This window comes from Odocoileus virginianus, chromosome 13 (assembly GCF_023699985.2).
Source record: "Odocoileus virginianus isolate 20LAN1187 ecotype Illinois chromosome 13, Ovbor_1.2, whole genome shotgun sequence".
NCBI classification, from domain to species: Eukaryota; Metazoa; Chordata; class Mammalia; order Artiodactyla; family Cervidae; genus Odocoileus; species Odocoileus virginianus.
Window position 1 is genome coordinate 29,791,787 of NC_069686.1, and position 23,290 is coordinate 29,815,076.

Sequence of the window (23,290 nt, forward strand, 5' to 3'; positions counted from 1 at the left end):
GACACTGCCTGGCTAGCTGGCTGACTGCTCACAGGCTCACTGGAAGGTCCCTTTGGGAAAAGCTGCCTTTCAGCACTCCCTGTTGGAACCACCTCTCCCCTCTGAGGTAGTGGGTTCAGAAGCCCTGAGTCTTGTCTGGGCTTCCCTCCCAAGATGCCCAGTTCAATGCAGAAAGGCAGAGAACAGCTGAGTATGTGCCTCTGAGGAGGCAGGGAGGCCTGTAGCAGGCCTGCAGCCAGTGCTGAGAAGGGGGGCCTCCTTGAGCTTCACCCCTCCTACCAGGCACACAGACTGCCAGGCCAACCTCACAAACCACACACAGGAAATACCAACCACAAAGGCCCCCCAACTTGGGGCCTCCTCTCATTTCCAAAATGCTTCAGGTCAGAATTTAAGGAGAGCTCTGAAATTTGAGTTCTAATAGCTGGGTGTTGCCTACACTTGCTGTTCTAAATGACCTCTGGCCTCCTGGGGGTAATTATACAGTGGGCTTTGAGGGTTTAGGGGTGGGTAGGCTCATACTGGCAAATGCCAAAAGAATGTACTATTTCCCTTAAAAGCCTGTTAGGGCTAGATCCTCCAGTGATGAAAGAGGTCAGGAAAATGCCGTGAAATTACTGTCTACCCTAGCATTTGGCCACCCTGAGGTGCAGCACAAAGAGGCCAGCACTGTCTGTCAAATATGAAAGGCATTGCTATTTAGCAAGCCAAGTACCAGCAGAGGATTTATTTCAATGACTTGGGGTTCAAGAATTCTCAGGACCTGGTCTTTACGGTGTCTCTAATCTTCTCAAGGATACCTCTTCTCACAAATCCTCCTCTCTATCCTAGGCAGACTCATTGTTCTAGCACAATTGTTTGTTCATGGTGTCATTCCTGTAGCCCCAGATGCACCCCTGTGATCTCTTGAGTCCCTGTCAGATTTCAGCTCCCACCCCCACATCCCTCGTCCTTATGAAGCCTTCCTCATCTATTGCCTCCCTCCGCACCCACTCATCATCTATCAGTACACTGTTACTTATATATTTATGAGGGCACCTTTCCTTGTGGAAAGCAGTAGATTCTTTGTTGTACATCTTTCTGTATCATCAGTTCAAACACAGAATCTTTCGCTGCAAGTTACCCTAGGAGAAATCCCCAATACAGCATCGCCTGAAAGATGCTCACCTCCCTCTCCTTGTGAACATGTCTGGTGTCAGGATGCTTGTGACTTCTAATACCACATAGCTCTAAGTTCTACTAAGTTCTTCCTTATATAAAGCCAAAATGAGCCATATCTGGTCCCAATTCTGCATTAGGAGCAGCTGCGAGCTCTCAATTTTTAAGTATGGATTTTCTTCCCCATACCAGAGAGCTGCAGTAATTTTACCTGTTCTTCATTTATTGTCGTTTCCAGATCCTGCATTGTCCTAGCAGTTCTCTTTCTGGGAACTTCTTGGTTTCCAATATCACCCATGCAGGTTGCCTCCCAGAACTGAATGCAATATTCAGCTGTGGATGATGTGCAAGCTGGGTGATGAGTACAGAGGGGGAGGACACAAGGGAGGCGTTTCGGTGATAGCTGTGATGCTTATGATCATGACCAGATCCCAGTGATCTTTGCTTAAAACAAGAGGGAAATGCTTTTTTAAAAAAGAAAGCAGGATATGGCAGCCTGCTTAGGAGGAAAATATGGGGGAGAATGGATTCATGTATATAAATGTATGGCTGAGTCCCTTTGCTATACACCTGAAGCTATCACAATATTGTTAATTGACTATGCTCTAATATAAATTAAAAGTTTTAGAAAATAAAATTTAATTTAAAAAGAAAGATAGCATTTCCCTGATATTCCAGTGGTTAAGACTCCGTGCTTCTTCTGCAGAGTATGCACATTCAATCCCTGGTCAGGGAAGTTCTGCGTGCTATGTGGTGCAGCTAAAAAAAAAAAAAAAAAAAGGAAGTATTTTACCCAACCAAGGGATTGCAGTTTTAAATAAAACCAAAAGTGTAGGAATTAGAACCACGTGGATTGCAGCAGATATGGAATCTATGTTCTCAATTTTATCTCATAGGTTTCTGATGGCATAGTTGCAGTTCATGTGAGTTCTATAAAGAAGTTCATGTAACTGGGTCTCCAGCTATAAAAGGTGCCAAACCAAAATGTAGGTAGAGCAAGCTGGAGGATGAAGGGTGTCAAAGCTCTAAGCCTCCCAACCTGGCACTGGCTGACTCTTCAGATCCTTGTTAGGAAACAGCTGTGTCACCCGGTGCTCCAGCACCCCTGGGTCCCCATTCCTGCACTCCTCACCCATCCCTAAGCCTGCCCCTAGCACCTCACAGTTTCTGCCATTCCTTTGAAGTGCAAAATCGGGAGAACAGGGTCACCACATTTAAAAGCAAGGTCACCGGTAATACATGACTTCCATTGCCATAAGATGCTCAACATACTAAGTAATATCTTCCTTTAGGGCTTGGGAAGCCAGATGATCTGCTTTGGTTCTTAAGGGCCTTTTGTGTATCTATATGGCCTTAAGTAAATGGATTCTCCTCCTCCGACCTTGAGTTTACTTCCTACTCCACAATCTACGAAACTAAAAGTCTACAGCTAATAGAGGAGGGAAACCTAATTTCCTTTTTTCAGGAAATCCAAAGGAATCAGATGATTCCCTAATCACTTCAGTCACACTGATCTTTGTTTCTTTTTACTTCTGAGGTGTTTATTTTCTGAACCATTTATTAAAAGTGTTCTCTGTCTTTTTACTTTTTTTTTCATAAAGAAAAGGAGTAATCATCTCTAGAAGGAAACACATTTAAGTCCCTCAGAAAGGTTAAGGGATTTGCCTAAAGCTGCAGAGCTGGTTAGTATAGTAGCATGCCTTATTCATCCCCAGCTAGATATTAAGCTCCCAAGAAGCCAGAAGAGACCAGGTTGACACATCCTTCTTTCCAGATGCACCCAGTGGCTGGCTTTTGGTAAAGGTACCCCAGGCCAACTTTTTAACCCCAAACTGAGTTAAGGCTTGGGTCTATGACTGAGACTGCTTGATGGAAAGACAGTGCCCCTGGGTCATGTGGTATAGACCTGAGAGTTTTGGTTGCAGAGAGCCTGGTAGTCATCTAATCATCTTTAGGATCTGCTCATCTTCATCATCTCATACCCCATGCATAGTGATATTTTGAAAGACAGCAGCTGGGCTTAGGATAAAGAAGGCATAACTCACAGGCTAATGGTTTGATCTGTCACCTGGAGTTTCAGTGTGTTTTCTGCCAAACAAGTAGCTGGGGGACCCTGCATTCTCCTAGCCTTAATGCCAGGTGCTATAAAACTACACAGAACAGAAATCCATATGATGATAATATATGCCTGGAAATAGTGTTAGTCAGTCACTCAGTCGTGTCTGATTCTTGGCAACCCCATAGAATATAGCCTGCCAGGCTCGTCTGTCCATGGAATTCTCCAGGTAAGAATACTGGAGTGGGTTGCATTCCCTTCTTCTGGGGAATCTTCCTGACCCAGGGATTGAATCCAGGTCTCCTGAATTGCAGGCAGATTCTTTACCACAAGGGAAGCCCTATAAGCTGACCCCAAATACAAGATGATTTTTTATAAAAAGAGTCAAAGGACACTTTTTGGCCAGTTTAAATATATCAACTTTTAGGGATACAGATGAAATATTCAAATGACTACTCATAATATTTAATTTGTATGTATTGATAATAAAAGTCATATATTTATTATATTAAATGAAATAATGCTTAATTTAGAATTTTTTCTTATTCAGTCATTTGAATATGAGTCATCTGCTCATATTCAGTCTCCACCTAAATATTTCATCTTTATTATCTCCTTCAACATAATGGCCAATTTTTTTTTTATCTTGTACTAAGTTGTCCAGAGCACATCTTTATGCTTCATTGTTTGACAAGACAGCAATTTGAAAAATCATGTCTGATGATGTCGCTGAAAAATGCCTTTCAAACCATGAGTTTTCATAACAATAGGAGCTTCCATTCATCCTACGGGTTGACAGCTCAACCACTCACCTTTCTGCTTTTTTAAGTGCTTGCAAAATTCAACAACTGAAATTTTGAGGGACTACCCCAGGAATAATTACTAAATGTACATCAAGATTCTATGCCTCCTTTTAAAAGGAGATCCTTTCCATTAGCTGACCTCTGTAAAAATGCAAAACTAGCAGTGATTGAATTGTCTCAGGACTTTTAAGATTGTATTTTACTGTTAAAATAAAACAGAACTTGGCCTAAAATATGAAAAATTCCATGAGCCTTTGAATAATATCTGTATCTGCATTTCTTCCTTTCTGTGAAATACCTTGCCTAAAAGTAAGGAGGTCCAAGTTTATATCTGTTTTCCTGAAGTAATTATTAATAGTGCCTCCTTTAGTCTCAAAAGTGTCCCAGTTTGGACAATAAATTATATAGTTACTCTACTTTACTCTTACTTCCAGTGAGGAGTATATATTACTCTATACCATAATTCTGTGACTGTGCCAAGGCATCCAACACATTGGCCATTCAGCAACTTTCTGTGAGACTAACATCTGCATGGGTACCAGGCAGAACCAAGGGTGCCTGGAAACTAGGGTGCCTAGTTGGAAATTAAAGAAATGCAGCTAATAATCTAAAGTGATATTAAAATGTCTAAGATTCTGGTAATCTGACAACAGTCAACATAGAATCTGCTTCTAGAGAAAACATTTCTTTAAAATAATTCTTTTTTTAATAAAATCCAATAACAATTAGAGAATAGTTCAATTGATTTGAGAATAGTGCATTTCATTTATTATTAAACTAACTATTTAGTTTAATATTTCGAAATAGTTGAAGGGAAATTGTCTTTATTTCTTATTTTACAGTTTGACCATTCATACTTACAAAGACAGCTCTTTTAAGGAAAGTTCATTTCTTACTCACTGTCTTGCATGTGAGTGTGAAGTGTGTGATGAGGGTGTAGAAGCAGGCAGAGTGGCTACTGAAAGTTCTGGGCCCGCAAGGCTCACATCAGAATTCCGGCCACTGTGCCAGCCTATGAGCCTTCCTTGGGCTACTGCCTGTAGGCTTCCAGGTGGTGTGGGTGGTAAAGACTCCACCTGCCAGTGCAGGAGATGCAAAAGACGTGGGTTCAATCTCTGGGTCGGGAAGATCCCCTGGAGAAGGAAATGGCAACCCACTCCAGTATTCTTGCCTGGGAAATTCCATGGATGGAGGAGCCTGATGGGCTCTAGTTTATGGGGCCTCAAAGAGTTAGACACAGCTAAGTGACTGAGCATACACACACACTGCCTGTACAGTACTGATAGATACGCAGAGACTAAAGGGGACATTGTGAAGAATTTCATGCAAATCCACCCCCACTCATCAGAAAATCACTCTGAACACCACCCCCACCCCCATATTGTGGATCAGAAACTTCATCTTCAAACATGAAGTCTGCCATGCAAGGTAAAAACCAACGAAGACTCAAAAAATTGCCTCTTATAATTAACATCCTCTATGTTTCTCCATTTCTGCCTCTGAGCTGACTGCCTGAGGGTAAGTAAATCAGCCCAGGTCAGTGAGACATGTACCCCAAAGACAAGGCACTTCTCATACTGAGTGTGGAATAAGGTTTTCATTTAAGGGTCATTCAATGAATTGCGCCTTTATATTACCTACTGTATTTTACTTTAAATATGGCCCAGCGGTCTCATGAGAGTTGGAAAGATTTTTTTCAATTATAATTTTTAATTGGAGGATAATTGCTTTAAAATATTGTGTTTGGTTTCTGCCATACATGAACATGAATCAGACATAGGTATACATATGTCTCCTCCTTCTTGAACCTCCCTCCCACCTCCCACCCCATCCCTCCAGGTTATCACAGAGTACCTAATTTGAGCTCCCTGCATCATACAGCAAATTCCCACTGACTACCTATTTTACATATGGTAACATATATGTTCCAATGTTACTCTTTCAGTTCATCCCTCCCTTTCCTTCCTCAACTGTTTTATGTCTGCATATGTTTTATGTCTGCATCTCCATTTCTGCTCTGCAAATAGGTTCTTTCTGTGTGCCTAGCGTTGGGTAGCTCATCTCCCTGGATCCATGGATAATGCGGTAGAAGAGGGTCTGGCCAAAGCGGGGGGTGTCTCTTAGGTACCCCTCTCCTCAGCCATGTGAGCGTCTCCTCCAGCTGCCTAGCAGCACGGGGAAGGTTCTCCTGGGCTACAGTCCTGGAGACACACCAGATCCGTGTAGAGAACCACTGTTCTCTCTGCAGACAACCACTATCCTCTCTTGTCTGATTTCCCCTGAACCAAAGGATGGCTGTCCCTCAAAACACGCAGGACCTTGCGGCTTTCCCCTGGCCCCACCATAGGGGAGTAAGAGAAAAGAGAAAGGTTTTCTTTCTTTCCTGAACTCTACAAACTTCTAAGACAATGGCCTTCTCAGCTCTTCCTCTTTGAAAGAGTTTTCTTTCTCCTACCATTTCCTATCCTGATCAAGGGCACAGTGGGAGAAACAGGGAGACGCAGGGACAGGAAGTGAAGCCAGCTTTCCCCTGTGCCCTCAGAGAGGGAGGATGTGGTTTGTACCTCTCTATGGCCCCCTCCTACTAACTTCCTCCAACACATTGTTCATTCACTGAATTGTATGTTCTCAGTGTGAAGCTCTGGCCTGCGGCTGCTCCCGCACTAAATGTGGAAGATGCCCTGGAGAAGGGAATGACAACCCCCTCCAGTGTTCTTGCCTGAAGGATTCCCTGGACAGAGGAGCCTGGTGGGCTACAGTCCATGGGGTCGCAGAGTCAGACAGGACGAGAGACTGACACTTTCACTAGAACAGATCAAGCCAATTGTGTACAGATGTGTACATCTACAGCCCAAAGACCACTGAGTGACCAGCAACACTGTCCCCTGCACTCTCTGCTGGCCTGAGGTTCTTACAGTCTTTTGCAGCCTGTCCCTGTGGAACGGTGCCTTGACCTCACTGTAAGCCCAGTTGCTAGCCTCCCTGTTCCTGGGATCCCAGGCTCACAGTGACCTTGGCAGTGACTTGGCCTTCCAGTGGTCCGAGGCTGAGCTGTGGTGATCCCAAGGCCTCTTCTCTCTGCTTTCAGCCCACTGGCTTCCTGACCTGCTACTGCTCCTCCTGGGGAACTCAGTAGAATGGCTGGGAGAAAGGTTCAGGTCCACACAAGCCATGCCACAGTTTGGCTTTTATTTTTGATTCAGCTTGGCTCTTATTTTCTGGTGTTAGTATGTTTACCCAGAGCTTTTTTTCTTCTTTCTTCCTTCCTTCCTTTCTTTCCTTCTTCCCTTTCTCTCTTCCTCTCACTCTTCCCCTACTCCGTCTCTTTCATTTTCTGATCTTGACCACAGACCAGTGAAAAGGAAGTTTTACCAGATGATGCCTTTTTATTTTTTAATGACCAAAGTGCATCTGCTACTTCTCAAGAAAACCAGCTTCCCAGAAAGCTTTTAAGACACTTTCTTTGAGTGACATTTTTCATTTTGCAAGGACCACAGCCTTTTCTCAAACAGATTTTATCTTTTTTCTGGGGTCTGATGTGGAAATCTCACTAAATTCCTCCATCTAGAGCATGTCAGTATTTGAGTGAAATGCAAGTTTGAAGTCTCACCTGTTAAATCATATCTACTTGCATCCTTTTAAAATTAATACACACTTTTAAAATTAATGATGTGTTTAATATTGCAAATAAGCTAAAACTGGATAACAGCAGAGCATTTCAAATAGATGCAGAACATCGCCACCTCGTGGCCACTGTGAAATCTGCCACTTAGACTTCTGCGGGGTTTTCCCAAGGTTGGGGCCCTGCTGCTAATTAAGTTAAACGACTTCTAAAAAAAAAAAAAATTAAACGACTTCTAATAAGATCTTTTCCCATGCAGTTCACATCCCAATCCTGCTCCTCTTCAGGTCAACTTGTGGAGATTTTCTGACAGTTTTGGCAAAGACAGCTGTTCTAAGTGGCTTCAGTGGGTTAGTTGAAGGAAGCCTTGTGAGTCTTTAAACTGTGTTTTGCTCAATAGGGGAAACAACTTCCTTGGAGCCCAGGTCTTTGTTTTAATCAAACCTGATATGCTATTACTCTTATGTTCTTCAAAATGCGCTCCAAGGGGATGCATTCATCAGCATCTTTGAGGAAGATATTTAGAAGCCAGGTTTAGGGTTTCCCTACTGTAAGACTTAAGGATTAGAACATCCCAGGATGAATTCTGGAACTTGCATTTTATCTTCATGAAAATATGAATATATATAATGCCATATATATATATATATATATAATGCCATATATATATATATATATATAAAGATGCAAAATATACTTCTCTTCACATGGTGGTCAAAAAGATTTAGAAGCCACTGATTTAGGAAAGTTTGTCCCTTTATACTTCATTGACTCCACTTGAAAAAAATAACTTAGTGACCTTATGGTGTGGCTTTCATTTATTGGATTGTGAGGACACTTTTGTAAGTAAATGTATACAGATCCCATGACTCTTTTGAGATCAATGTATTTTCCAACTATAAGAAATGATAATGATCTGATTCAACCTTATTTCAAGTATGTTCAGAACAGATAAAAGTTCTTTCTAGAGATTATTATTTGTCAGACATTTTTACTGAAATAGAGACCTTACTCTCTGTTTTTCCTTTGGTGTGTACCCACGCATTACCTTTTTTTTCCTCGGCATTTCAGATCTTCCCCTAGCAGGTATCGAGCCAGTGCCCCTGCATTTAACCACTGGACCACCAGGGAAGTCCTATGCATTACCTTTCTAGGCCAATAGGATGACACTAGCTCTCCCCTTTTTTCCATCAGGGAGAAAAATCTATTTCTACTAAGAGTTAGTAGAAAGAAGTGATAAAAGAAAATTAAAAAACTTAAATCCCAAAGCCAAACTTAAAAAAAAAAAATCTATCTAAATATCTCAGTGGAAAATCACAGTGGAAAGTGAGATGCTAAAATTAAAATCACAGAAGAAGGAAAATAATTACTGACCTTGCTGTGAACTTGAATCCAAGCATGTAGGACACATACACCCTCTCCACTGTGTTTTATCCTCTTCCATTAGACAAATGACCATTTTAAGCTTTCCCTGGTTTGGTCAAGACACTGCTGCTGCTAAGTCACTTCAGTCGTGTCCCACTCTGTGTGACCCCATAGACGGCAGCCCACCAGGCTCCCCTGTCCCTGGGATTCTCCAGGCAAGAACACTGGAGTGGGTTGCCATTTCCTTCTCCAATGCATGAAAGTGAAAAGTGAAAGTGAAGTCGCTCAGTCGTGTCTGACTCTTAGCGACCCCATGGACTGCAGCCCACTAGGGCTCCTCCGTCCATGGGATTCTCCAGGCGAGAGGACTGGAGCGGGGTGCCATTGCCTTCTCCGATTTAGCGCTCCAAGGCCCTTATTGCTGCACAGGAACAACTGTTCTTAACCTAAATCTATGGAATCCCTGTATTTTTATGTAATTAATTTGTAATCTCATATATTTTACTTCATTAAAAAATATCATCCTGAGATGGGTTCCAGAGGCTTCACCAGGCTGCCAAAGGGGCCCAGTAAATATTAAGACCTCCAAGTCTCTAGCCAAGTAGCATCTCTCCCCTTTACCTACATAAGTGGTCACCATCCTCATCATTCTTTTCTTGCTCTGAGACTGCGTGTGTTTCCGTTTTTCACTGTACTGATGCTTTTCTAAGAACTGTGAACTATCTCCCTGTAATCATGTCTTTTAAAAGTTGGAAAAATAGAAATGAACCAAGAGGATCATGGAATTCTTATACTAGGCTGTCCCACTTATTTATGCTGCCTCAATGATCTCTGCCCACAAGGGTTAAATTCAACACCACAGAACCTCGGTATAACACCAGGTTGCCAACTGCAAACAGACAATTCTGGCATGTGCCACCCAAACTTCAGCCCTGCGCCTGGAGTCCTCATTCTGCTCCACTGGACTCCCCTAAATCTCCAGACACAACTCTCTGCTGCATCCTTCCTTCTTCCTGGGATATCAGGGTGTGTAAGTGCGAGGCTGTTTAGAGCTTGCTTGGGGGTGTCAACACTACAGTCTCCCAGGGAACTCAGAGAAGAATTTCTGCTTCTCCTTTTCAGCAGAAGAGCAGAGATGCCGCCTCAAGCCTGCCATCCAGTCTTTGGACTTGAGGGAACACAGAGCTGGTCCTAATATTGCCCACAGTTGTCATCCACAAGGTGTTTTACTCAGCTCTCTCCCTAGACCTCATCTGAGGGGATCCTCTTACCAACCCATCTGAGAAAAGGAAAGGAATGAGCCCCTACTTTGCAAAGGAGGACCACTGAGTTTCAAGAGGAATGAGGTGCAGTGTCAGGAGAGCACAAACTTCCTGAATCTGAATCTATATGAATACCCAGAGGGGAAAACAAAACACATACTCCTCAAAGAAAGTGACTTTTGGAAATTCCACAGCTGAAGTTTTGTTTAAACTGGATGCATTAATGCTTCAAAGAGTCTAGACATTTCAAGTGAATCTATTTTCTTCCAAACAGCAATCTTAGCTTTATGCTAATCACAGAGGGGAGACAACTTACAAGGGAGCTGGACTTTTTATTTCTTATGTCAGTAAAATGTATTTTATTTCACTTTTAAAAACTATAGAGAATTCTCTGTTGGTTCAGTGGCTAGGTCTGAGCTTCCACTGCTGGGGACCCAGTTCAATCTCTGGCTGGGAAATTAAGATCCCATAGGCCATATAGCATGGCCAAATAAAAAATAAAAATTATAATACAGTGACATTGACTTTTTTGAGTATATAGTTCTATGAATGTTAACACATGTGTAGATTTGGGTAACCACCTTCAGAATACAGATCCATCACTCTAATAAGCTCCTTAATGCTAGCCCTTTGAAATAGTTTTAAAAATAGTTACAAGACAAGGATATTTGTAAAATGAAGTATGCATTTTATTTGTAGGAAAGAATTTCTGTATGTAGGTGTGTGTGTTTGTGTCTTAAAGGATTTGATTTCTTTCCACTTGAGTGGATTTTAAGTTGTTGAGAAATATCCAGCACAGGCCATTGTTGAAGAGGTTTTTCAACAAGTTTTTAAAGGAAAATGATGTTTTGACTGTTTTCAAAATTTGACAGAAGACATTAGACCATCCTGCAAACCACGGGGTGAGGCCTAAAGTGGCCCCAAGAAGGAGACCCAAGACCATCCCCCAAAGGCAGTCCCCACCAACTGGCCAGGACCTTTGAGGCTGCCAGATCCCAGCTTCCTCCCTCAGCCAGGTCCTGGCAGGTCTCCAGTAGCTCCTCTCTCCACCCCCTCATCCCACCTACTTGCCTCTTCCTTGTCTTTGCTACTCTTCTCTGATTTTCTATCTCCAAGTCCTCCAGTGAGTAATACAGGAATGGAAGAGTCTATTGACAAAAGAGGAAGGATTTCCTTTTTTCCTCCTGCTAAAACTGTACCCACTATAGACTTTCTGTTCACTTAACATTGCCTGAAGTAAAAGGGCATTTGTCTGCAGTGCCCACCTGCTTTCCAGAGAGACTAAGCAGTGTGCTTCCCCCTAAGCCACATGGGGAACAACCAAATCCACATCTTCCATACTTGCAGCCACTAAACTCAGCTGGCTGGAGCCCCACTTGGCTTCTTCCCTTAACAAGAGAACTGAGGCTGGAAGTTAAGACAAAAAGGACAAGAGAAGAGCAACTGAACACAGATATAAAGGAAACTGATGCTCACACGGTAGCGTTCTACTAGGGAAAAAAGACATTGCCACGTGCCCTGCCCTCCATGAATACCGAAACAGAGACCATTAGTTGTAACAAGACCTCTGAATTCAGTAAACAATTGCATTCTTACTAAATGTTTGTGGAAGTAGATATTTTCTGAGAGGTCACAGAAAGTAGAACTTTTAGTCTGTGGCTTAGACTACTGTCCTTTGGATAATGCTTAATATGGCACCACATAAAAGAAACTGTTTACTAAGTGCCTTTGATCGATTAGGATACAGCCTACTTATTATAGGTGACTTCAGTGTGAAAGAGAAGAAATAAATAGATGAACCAGTTTCTCATTTTTTAAACACTATTGTCATATTCAAACAATGTTGAACATATTGTGGATAAGCTGAAGGCCATACTGTGTGTGAACCTACTTTATGTATGTGTGTGTGTGTTAGACTACAACTATTTTCAAAGAATGCAAGCTTAACAAGAGGAAACAAAGGTAGAAAATAAATTGTCCCTCACTAAGAGATGTATGGGAACTTTATATAATCAGAGAACCATAACTCAATGATGAGACAGGCAATAAATAAAAAGTGCTTGAGTACCTTATTTAGTTTTTAGACTTAAAATGAGTTCTCTGTATATGGGAACAAACTCATCCCACAGGCCTAAGTCAGCTATTGTATGTCCAAAAAAACAACTCTAAACCAGGCGTTGGGGGTATGAACTTTTCACTATTTCAACACTCAGGTATACAAATATTTGACTTTCTCTAAGTTTCTATAATAAGTGCTGTTAGGTTTTGAATTCTTGTTTCAACTGGATGGCAGAAATTTTAAGTTTTCCCATTTGAAGTACAATTCAGTCATTTCTGGAGTTAAAACCAGTATGTTTTGGGTAAATGGACAATTCAAGATACTTTCCAATTCCTGCTTCCATCTAGGAAAAGTGTGAGTACCAGGAAAGCTTATGTATCGTCTAGAGAGGTGAATTTAATAGCTTAAATATGTTGTTCTATTATTCATAAGGTACTTCTGGGTCACCTTTACTATAAAAGTGGAGAATATTTTAAAAATAAAGTTAGGGCATAGTACATAAAAGTTTTACAACTCACTTAAAATCTTAGAAGAGCTGTATATTTCAAGATGAAGATTTAAACTCTGGTTATTTAGCAGGGTCTTGGGAGGCAGGAATTGCTGTGTCAACTAATGTTGTGCTCTATATTTCATTACTGCCTTTATGTTTTTTTAAATACCTCAAGAATAAAGTTTATTCAAAATGTCACACTTAGCCAGCAGCACATTATGTCCACAGAATATACTGGTACCATTTCCATTACTCTTATTTATAACAGTGGATTAGTTATGGACTCTGCCATGTTCTCTTGGCTTATTAACATACTGCACACAAAGTGTAATGAATGGCCCCATAATGAGCAGTTACGAAGTCTAGTCACTCTTGCTTGGCTCTCCTTTTTGTGCAGAGGGGAAAATTGAAGAGGATTGGACTTACGCCTGAAATATCAACCACCTGACTGAGCTTGTGAGGTGAGGAGGGAAGGGGACCATCTCAACACTTACTTATTGAGAAATATTTGGTCTCGCTCCAGGGTTAGAGATGAAGGCTAGCAATCAGCAAAGCTGCCTGAGCTAATCTCAAGTTCAAATTCCACAGGAAGAGGGCTTGGGTAATCAAGGCCTAGACTCACAGTATTTGTTTGTCAAACTTAGTTTGGAAAAATGAAGTAGCAGAAATACACCAACAGTGTAGAAGTCCACAGCACTATCTGGTTTCCAAGAATAATTTTTGCTTACATAGATCTCCTGTCAACTTCTAGAGAAACCTACAGGTTACTCAGTAAATACCAAGGACACACTAAGAGAGGATCTTAATGGGAAGGCCTGAAAAAATCTTTTCTCAATTCTCATTTTTAAAAATGGATCTCTTTAAAAAAAAATTGTTCATTTTTTCTAATGACCATAATGAAGGTAAATTAAATGATACTCAAAGATTCCTTATGGGATAGGGATATGCGTAATTTTACTATTCATCCTGTTGCTAGACTGGGCTTCCTGCCTCCTGCAAATCAACTTGGTTGAGCATTCCAAGATACTCTATCACCATGCATGCATGCATGCTAAGTCACTTCAGTCACGTCCAACTTTTTGCGGCCCCATTGACTGTAGCCCTCCAGGCTTCTCTGTCCATGGTATTCTTCAGGCAACAATACTGGAGTAGGTTGCCATGCCCTCCTCCAGGGGATCTTCTGGACCCAGGGACTGAACCCATGTCTCCTCCAGACCCTGCACTGCAGGTGCATTCTTTACCGTTGAGCCTCTAGGGAAACCCACTCCATTACCATATAACCCAATAATTATTTTGGAATATAAGAATAATTTTCAAAAGAATCTGTGACCCAGGAGTTACCTGGTAACCAAATTTCCCTAGGAAACTCAATGGTTTGGTTGTTTTGTTGTGCTGGGGTGGAATGTGTGATAGAATTTGATCTGATCCTACCTGGGGTGGGGGCTTGCTTCTGTGTTTTGATAATAGAGAATAACTGTGTCCACCAGTAGCAAATTATACAAGGCACATATCTTATGTTTCATTACTTAGTTTATACTATGCAGCAGCAATTTGCCAACTACAGCCCTGATGAAATACAGCGGTGCAGCAAAGGAAGCATTTATTATCAGGAACACATTTCTTTTCTGACATTAAGGGGGAGAAAAGGTCCAGATTAACTGTACTTTTAATAAGAGACAGAGTAATGTTGGGAAACTGTTCAGGAAACTGTGGCTTTAGCTTGGATTGTGGGATGCCCATAGCTAAACTTTACTACCTTGCAGCTTAAGCCACCGCTCCAGGGGCCACCGCTGTTGGAATAACTCTGGGGAGGATTGCTAGATGGCGTTGTTCTAGGAGACACAATCAGCCAGTGATGTGTAAAGACCCCTGCTTCACTTTCCTAATTGATTCCACCAGACCCTCATGGTAGACTAGCTGTTACCCTGATGCCTCCCCAGCTGTGGTCTGCCTCCTAAAGCCCGCATTGGCTTCAGAAACTGCTTGCTGTTTGGAAGCTGGGCCCTCAGAGCTACAGTTCAAGCTTGACAGGCAGATGCGTAGTAAAGGCTGCAGCCAAGCGCACAACACATTTTCCTCCACGGAGAGACTGCGTTAGAGACAGAACATTACTTAACAGTGGGTGGGCAGTTCATTCCTAAATAGCTCTGTTCTTCCCCATCAGGGACCCCGCAGAAGCACACTCCTGCTGGCTGTGGGAGTACGGGGTGGCTCCTGGAACTATTTGGAGCAAACAGTGGCTACAGAAGACAGTCTCTGGGGAAGCCCCTGTCTGTGACTTTCCTAGGTAAGCAACATAAAATAAAACCTCTGGGCCTGGCTTCCGTACAAACAAGCGGCCCAAAACTTTCCTTCCCGTGTGTGAGCTCATTCGCTCTTTGCCCTTCACAGCTGCCTTTACTGCTGCTAAGAGCTGTTTTTGTCCAGATACAGAAGTGCCTAGGAGACCAATAGGCAAGCACCCTTCTCCTTCTCAGGAAAAAGAGCTAGTCTTATTGAGTGCCTATTGCCGCCTCTTTGAGAGCTGTGGCGCGGTGAATCTGGAAGCAGCAAAGAGCCCGTTAAAAAGCAGAGGAGAAAATGAGGCAATACAGCAAGAACTCTGAGAGACACCAGAGGAAGAAACAGTCCTGCTGGCATTCGAATCCGTGCTTCAGCTTTCCCTGAGCTGACCATTTCTTCTGTCCCTCTGGCCGTTTGGTTACTTTCCAGTTCTTAGGAAGCTAGTTTCAGTTGTGTTTCAGCCCTGTGAAACCAGAGACCTTGCCAGGGCAGGACCTAGCATTGCAAAGCCTTGTGTTAAAACAAGGATATAGAGATGCATAAGAAAGCCTCCCCAGTCTAACGAAGCAGACAGGTACAGGGTCAAATGCCTTCGCAGGTTGAGGAGGGAAATGATGGTGTTCTCTCTGGGGGATCTTATTACCCTCCCTTTCAGCTTTGAACACAACTTGCCCTTCACCCAACACTAATTCACTTATTTACTGAATCCCTACCATATTTTCCCCTCTCCAGCCTGTGGCCTCTTAAACTGAATTGATGCATGCTCTTTCTTTTTCCCTGCTTAACTTCATCCAGCCTACAGAGAAAATTAAAAGCAAGGATCCCACTTATGCCCGTAACTGAGAAAATGCAACGTATCTTTAGTGGAAAGTTTACAAATAACCACCAGATGGGGCTGCTATGCAATGAAAATAACATTTTATGGGGCACTTGGAGAGGATGCAAAAAAATCTTCCAACTTCCATTTCCAATATCCAGAAGTGGATATTTAAATCTTTCCTCACTAAAAACGAAGGGAAAAAGATTTTATAGATGTATATGCTTCTAAACTTCTTATAAAATCAAAGTACTGCTTATAATAAATACAGAAAATATTCCTTTTTAAAAAAACAAGTGATTTCTTTTTAGGGAAAAAAGATACATGCTTATTATATTAGATCGTTTCTTATTGGAGACTTTGCTAACATGAAGGTGGCTTGCTGGGCTTTCTCCCTGGCCCTTTTATCTTCACTCCTCTGTCTCTTTCAGTGAAAGGCCATAAAATGAAACGGAAATTCTTTGATTTGTTGTTGTTGTTGTTACAGACTTCTATGCACTCTATATAATACTAAAAGTAAAGGAGTGACATTTGACATTTTCTATCTTCATGCCCTGGTTTCCTGGTCTCTTCTACCCCTGTCTAAATGAAATCCCTTTGGCCTCACTACTTTTCCTTCAGGTTTACAGTTTGAAGATCTAGGCAATTTTTGATTAATAATGATAACGTAAGTTCACCACTGTCTCAGAAAATACAAAAGAGATGAAAGGAAGGAGCGCCCTGAGTATGCCTTTGCCATCCCAGAGACCACCCCACTTAATGGGGCGAGGTGACCACAGGGGGCGGCCAACCAGATCATAGCAGGGAGTCTCCGGACAGAAGCAGGGAAAACCGCAGAGAGAAGGCTTCCCTCCTCTTTTTACAGCACAATGAATGCAGTCTGTGTCGCAACTAACTCAAAACCTGCAGCGTCCTGGTGAGAAATGGAAAACCTAAAATTAGATCTGCAGAAAGGACTTTGACCTTGACGTGAAAGTCAGTCCAGTGCTATGACAAGAAAGACCTGATCCATGAAGATTACGTTCTTAAAAGCCATATTTCATCTGCATACAGACTCTCAGGAAAACCACACTCAGAAAATGTACATCTTGGCAATCCTTCAACTGTAAAATCATTATATTTGGCTCTGGTTATTTTGAACATTAGATGTCTGTGTATTTCTTTTCAAAATTTCTCCTATAAAATGTTAGTGGGTATACACTGGATTCATAGTGATTTTTAAGCCTATCTGCTATTACTGTATGTATCCAGTACTTAATGATTTTTGGAAAGAATTCAAGGACAAAGCAGGAAAATGCTGCATTCAAGTAATGCAGAATGTATATGCTTTAGAATTAACTACAATAAATTAATACTTTCTCTTGAAGAAATCTATCCTGAGTACCTAAAGAATATACATTTTTAAATTTTAGTAATTAAATCCAAAATTAAAGAGTACTGTCCTATAATTTCTTGCATATATTAGACTTATAGTAGTTTAAATTTTCAATATCAAAGAACTTCAGGGGACCTTTATATGTGCTCCATATATACATCGAGGATAACTTAAACTGTGATTTTTTAACAAGCTATTAAACAGGGGGGGAAAAACACTTCTGTACTTAGGTAACATTCTAAGGAACAGCTGCCACCAATTAAACAACACGTACTTTTTAAAGACTCTCAGGGTTTCAGTGTGCTTCAGTGGACTGAAAAATCTGGAAAAATGGACCTCATTAGCTACTACAAATTTATTGAAAGGATATTTGAAATGGTGTTTAATACCTGCAAAGACAGGAATAATCAGTGGTTTAAAGTTTCACCATAAAGATTGGTAAATAACACTGATTACAGGTCTTATTCAAACAGAGAATAATGAATATGTGATGAAAGGAGAATAGTGATCCAAATTGCTCTTAATCTTGGAATTGCGCCTATTGACTGGCCTAGAAATAATGGAACTAATCCTATGGTAAGAAAGCCAAATGCTTGAGAAAGTCATTAACTTTGGGGAAAGAGGATACCCACTAATTCATTGTACTAGTACAGTATTTTATTGAGTAGAACTTTCAAACAACTGTGTATTTAGCAGAAATTCCAGTGTTAACCCAAGTCAAATAACATTCCTTTCCACTTCTCCAGAATTTGTAAAAGCTATTTAGGTACTATTTATAATTCATCAAACATTGAACACCTACTGTATGCGTGGCATACAACAGAATCAAACAAGTAATTTAACATTTCAAGAGATAACTACTAATCTCACATTGGCTTATTTCTATTAAGCTGAAGAGGTAATAATCTACTCAAAGCAGTAAATTTACACTTTAATACTGGCTTTCCTGAAACACCTGGGCAAAGTTTCATAAACAGACATATGTACAATCATCCTCTCTTATCCGAGGTTCTGCTTCCTATAGTTTGTTACTCAAAGTCAACTGCAGACTGAAAATAATGAGGAAAAGTCCAGAAATAAATAATTAGCAAGTTTTAAGTTGCAGGCCATTCTGAGCAGCGTGATGAAATCTCGCGATGTCCTGCCCCGGACGTGAATCTTTCCTTTGCCGACATATCAGTTGTTGGTGCGGTGGTTTGTAGAGCTTGGGTTCAGGTAACCCTTACTGTACTTAATAATGACACCAAAGCGCATGTCTAGTGATTGCAGCAATTAAATTATGCCAAAGGGGAGCTATAAAGTGCTTCCTTGAAGTGAAAAGATGAAGGTGCTCAACTTGAGGAAAGGGAAACTATCGAGCGCCGAGGCCTATGGTAAGACGGAATCCTCTCTCTTTGAAACTGTGAAGAAGGAAAAAGAAACTTCTGCTGGTTTTGTTTTTCTGTACCTCAAACTGAAAAATTTATCACCACAGTGCCTGGTAAGTGCTCAGTTAATTTGGAAAAGGCATTCAGTTTGTACAAGATATTTTGAGAGACCACATTCAGTTAGCTTTTATTACACTATTTTTGCTATAATTGCTCTATTTTATTATTGTTGTTGTTAATCTCTCATTGTGTCTAATTTACGAAGTAAACTTTATCATAGATATGCATGTATGTGAAAAAAAATTGATATAAATTATATTGATATAAAAGTTTCCAGGCATTCACTGAGAAACGTTTTCCCTGCAAATAAGCGGGACTACTGCAAAAGCAGGAAATCATGTGAAAGATATAGTCTTTTGTTTCTTTGTTTTTTAATGGGGTATATAAAGTCTTTTTTTTTTTTTTAATCTAAATTTCTCATCTTTAGGAAAAATCATAAAATCATAATTTCTCATCTTTAGGAAAAGTCTCAAAAGATTTTGAATTTGAAATATTCTTTTGTTTTTGTTGTTGTTCAGTTGTTAAATCACGTCTGACTCTTTGTGACCCCTTGGACTGCAACACGCCCATATTCTTACTTCCCATTAACTTTTCTTGAGGATCCATGTATCCAATACAGGTTAAATTTACTTTGTCTTTAGTCCAATTTTTGAGACCTTAAATATATTCTTAGATCTTGGTCTTGACAATTTATCATTGTTTTTCTTAATTTAAACAGTAATACGTAAGCGTCTAATTCACAGAAAGGGAAATATAAGGAAAAGTCATGCTACTCTTAGCAAACGTGTTGACCAAGGGATTAATCTGTGTTAAGGTTTGCCAGGCGGGGGCGGCAGAGAGCACTTGCAAAGCTCCGTTAGCTGAGAACCTTACGGCTTGGCGGTTGCCAGGGAACCCTCAGGGCATTGGAGATCTGGGCAAGATCAATCTGTTGTGGGGAAATTAGCTGAATGGAGAGGCTGCTAACTGGAAGCACCAGCCAGGAGAAACAAGGAAAAAGAACAAGAAGGGGCTGAATGCAAAGAGAAAAGAGCTTGGGCTTTGACGTCACAAAAAGCTGACTTCTGTCACGTCAGGCAAAGGGCTTCATATCATGGTTGGTGTTTTCTGTGTATAAATGATTATAATGATCTATATCACTGCTTCACAGAATTGCTACAAGGTGATCAGAGTATGTGTGTAAAGTGCTTATCACATTGCCTACCAGTGTACAGAAAGGGTTTAACAGATGTTGTGAGATATTATTTAACGACTGCTGAGGCCAGAGAAGCTGGCAACATTGAGCCGAGTGCCAGCCTCAGAGAGAGAAATGATTGGGCACCTCTAAGTTAGGGAGGAGACGAAAGCAGGGCAAAAGGGGCCAGAAGAGTGAGGATTCCGCTCACTATATCTGAGTTGAGCTGATGTCTTATTTGGACATTTAAATCTTTCCTCTAAGGATGGCTACCTACCCCTACCTGGGCTTAACGGTACCTTTTGAAGATGTTCATTGGTAGTAGCTTCTCTGGAAGGCAAACCTAGTGTTATTTTTTATTAACACCCTATGTGTGTGTGTTTGTTAAGCTGCTTCAGTCGTGTCCAACACTTTGCAACCCACCAGGCTCCTCTGTCTAAGGGATTCTCCAAATGAGAATACTGGAGTGGGTTGACGTGCCTTCCTCCAGGGGATCTTCCTGACCCAGGGGTCCAACTAGAGTCTCTTTACATCTCCTGCAGTGAAGGCGGATTCTTTACCACTAGCATAACCTCAGTTCAGTGCAGTTCAGTTCAGTTGCTCAGTCATTTTCGACTCTTAGTGACCCCATGGACTGCAGCATGCCAGGCATCCCTGTCTATCACCAACTCCCGGAGCTTATTCAAACTCATGTCCATCAGGTCAGTGATGCCATGCAACCATCTCATCCTCTGTCATCCCCTTCTCCTTCCACCTTCAATCTTTCCCAGCATCAGGGTCTTTTCCAATGAGTCAGTTCATCGCATCAGGTGGCCAAAGTATTGGAGTGTCAGCTTCAGCATGAGTCCTTCCAATGAATATTCAGGACTGATTTTCTTTAGGATGGACTGGTTGGATCTCCTTCCAGTCCAAGGGACTCTCAAGAGTCTTCTCCAACACCAGTTCAAAAGCATCAATTCTTTGGTGCTCATCTTTCTTTATAGTCCAACTCTCACATCCATACATGACTACTGCAAAAATCATAGCGTTGACTAGACGGACCATTGTTGGCAAAGTAGTGTCTCTGCTTTTTAATATGCTATCTAGGTTGGTCATAACTTTTCTTCCAAGGAGCAAGTGTCTTTTAATTTCAAGGCTGCAGTCACCATCTGCAGTGATTTTGGACCCCCCAAAAATAAAGTCTGTCATTGTTTCCATTGTTTCCCCGTCTATTTGCCATGAACTGATGGGACCGGATGCCATGATCTTAGTTTTCTGAATGTTGAGTTTTAAGCCAGCTTTTTCACTCTCCTCTTTCACTTTCATCAAGAGGCTCTTTAGTTCTTTCTGCCATAAGGGTGGTGTCATCTGCATATCTGAGGTAATTCATATTTCTCCCAGCAATCTTGATTCCAGTTTGTGCTTCTTCCAGCCCAGCATTTCTCATGATGTACTCTGCATATAAGTTAAATAAGCACGGTGACAATATACAGCCTTGATGTAACTCCTTTTCCTATTTGGAACCAATCTGCTATTCCATGTCCAGTTCTAACTGTTGCTTCTTGACCTGCCTACAGGTTTCTCAGGAGGCAGGTCAGGTGGTCTGGTATTCCCATCTCTTGAAGAATTTTCTACAGTTTGTTGTCATCCACACAGTCAAAGGCTTTGGCATAGTCAATAAAGCAGAAGTATATGTTTTTCTGGAACTCTCTTGCTTTTTTGATGATCCAACAGATGTTGGCAATTTGATCTCTGGTTCTTCTGGCTTTTCTAAATCCAGCTTGAACATCTGGAAGTTCATAGTTCATGTATGTCGAAGCTTGGCTTGGAGAATTTTGAGCATTATTTTACTAGCATGTGAGATGATCACAATTGTGTGCTAGATTGAGCATTCTTTGGCATTGCCTTTCTTTGAGATTGAAATGAAAACTGACCTTTTTCAGTCCTGTGGCCACTGTTGACTTTTCCAAATTTGCTGGTATATTGAATGCAGCACTTTCATAGCATCATCTTTTAGGACTTGAAATAGCTCAAATGGAATTCCATCACCTCCACTAACTTTGCCAGTCGTGATACTTCCTAAAGCCCACTTGACTTCATATTCCAGGATTTCTGGCTCTAGGTGAGTGATCACACCATCATGGTTATCTGAGTCATGAAGACTTTTTTTGTATATTTCTTCTTTGTATTCTTACCACCTCTACTTAATACCTTCCGCTTATGTTAGGTCCATACCATTTCTGTCCTTTATTGTGCCCATGTTTGCATGAAATATTCCCTTGATGGTGATTGCAGCCATGAAATTAAAAGACACTTACTCCTTGAAAGGAAAGTTATGACCAACCTAGATAGCATATTAAAAAGCAGAGACATTCCTTTGCCAACAAAGATCCGTCTAGTCAAAGCTATCGTTTTTCCAGTGGTCATGTATGGATGTGAGAGTTGGACTGTGAAGAAAGCTGAGCGCCGAAAAATTGATGCTTTTGAACTGTGGTGTTGGAGAAGACTCTTGAGAGTCCCTTGGACTGCAAGGAGATCCAACCAGTCCATCCTAAAGGAGATCAGTCCTGAGTGTTCATTGGTAGGACTGATTTTGAAGCTGAAACTCCAATACTTTGGCCACCTCATGCGAAGAGTTGACTCATTGGAAAAGACCCTGATGCTGGGAGGGACTGGGGGCAGGAAGAGAAGGTGACGACAGAAAATGAGATGGCTGGATGGCATCACCAACTCAATGGACATGAGTTTGAGTGGACTTCAGGAGTTGTTGATGGACAGGGAGGCCTGGCGTGCTGCGATTCATGGGGTCTCAAAGAGTCAGACATGACTGAGTGACTGAACTGAACTGAACTGAATCTGACAAATGCAAATATTAAATGAGAATGAGAAGCTTGTTCCATAGAAAGCCTTTCTCACTGTCCTCAGATACACATGGTAGGATATCCACTGGAGATTGTTAGCTTTGTTTATGCAAACAACTGATTTTTTTGAAAGTTGTTATTTTTTATATTTATGTAAATGGTCCCTTCTATTGCAAAAATGTGAAACAAGTACCTCACTCTTATTCTTGGAGAAGGCAGTGAGGTTTCCATACATCTGTATACAGACGCCACAGTTTGTGAGATGCAAAATGTTCTGCTTTATAATGGGAATTATGGGCATTTTTAACTGGACTGTGCTCCAGAGCACTTTTTCTGGCCATAAAGTGTTTGTAACCTGGACTATCCTCCATTTACTGTAGTCTCAAACTGGAGAGCCTAGATTTTGTAAAATGTACTTTGAAGCCTTTTGCTGATTGCTTTAGCTGGACAGTGTAACTGAGGCCATCCTCCATGTACAGGATGATTTTTCCCATCCTTAGCCATCCTGAAATGGAAATGAACATTCATCAGAATAAGAGAGGAGAGAGACTGCTTTACT

At 41.3% G+C, this 23,290-nt stretch overlaps 1 protein-coding gene across 2 annotated transcripts in view; it reads left to right on the forward strand.

The window, feature by feature from the left end:
- Window positions 1-23,290, forward strand: part of CCDC148 (coiled-coil domain containing 148) — a 536,518-nt gene that overhangs the window by 401,813 nt on the left and 111,415 nt on the right. The window contains exons 16-17 of one of the 2 annotated variants that reach the window (XM_070476173.1): window positions 13,213-13,276; window positions 14,980-15,066. The exons of the other annotated variant lie outside the window; for it this stretch is intronic. Of the exons in view, the coding sequence (XP_070332274.1) occupies window positions 13,213-13,263 (51 nt within the window). The 3' untranslated portion in view covers window positions 13,264-13,276; window positions 14,980-15,066. Of the gene's footprint in view, window positions 1-13,212; window positions 13,277-14,979; window positions 15,067-23,290 lie in introns of those variants that run through there. 2 annotated transcript variants of the gene reach the window in all.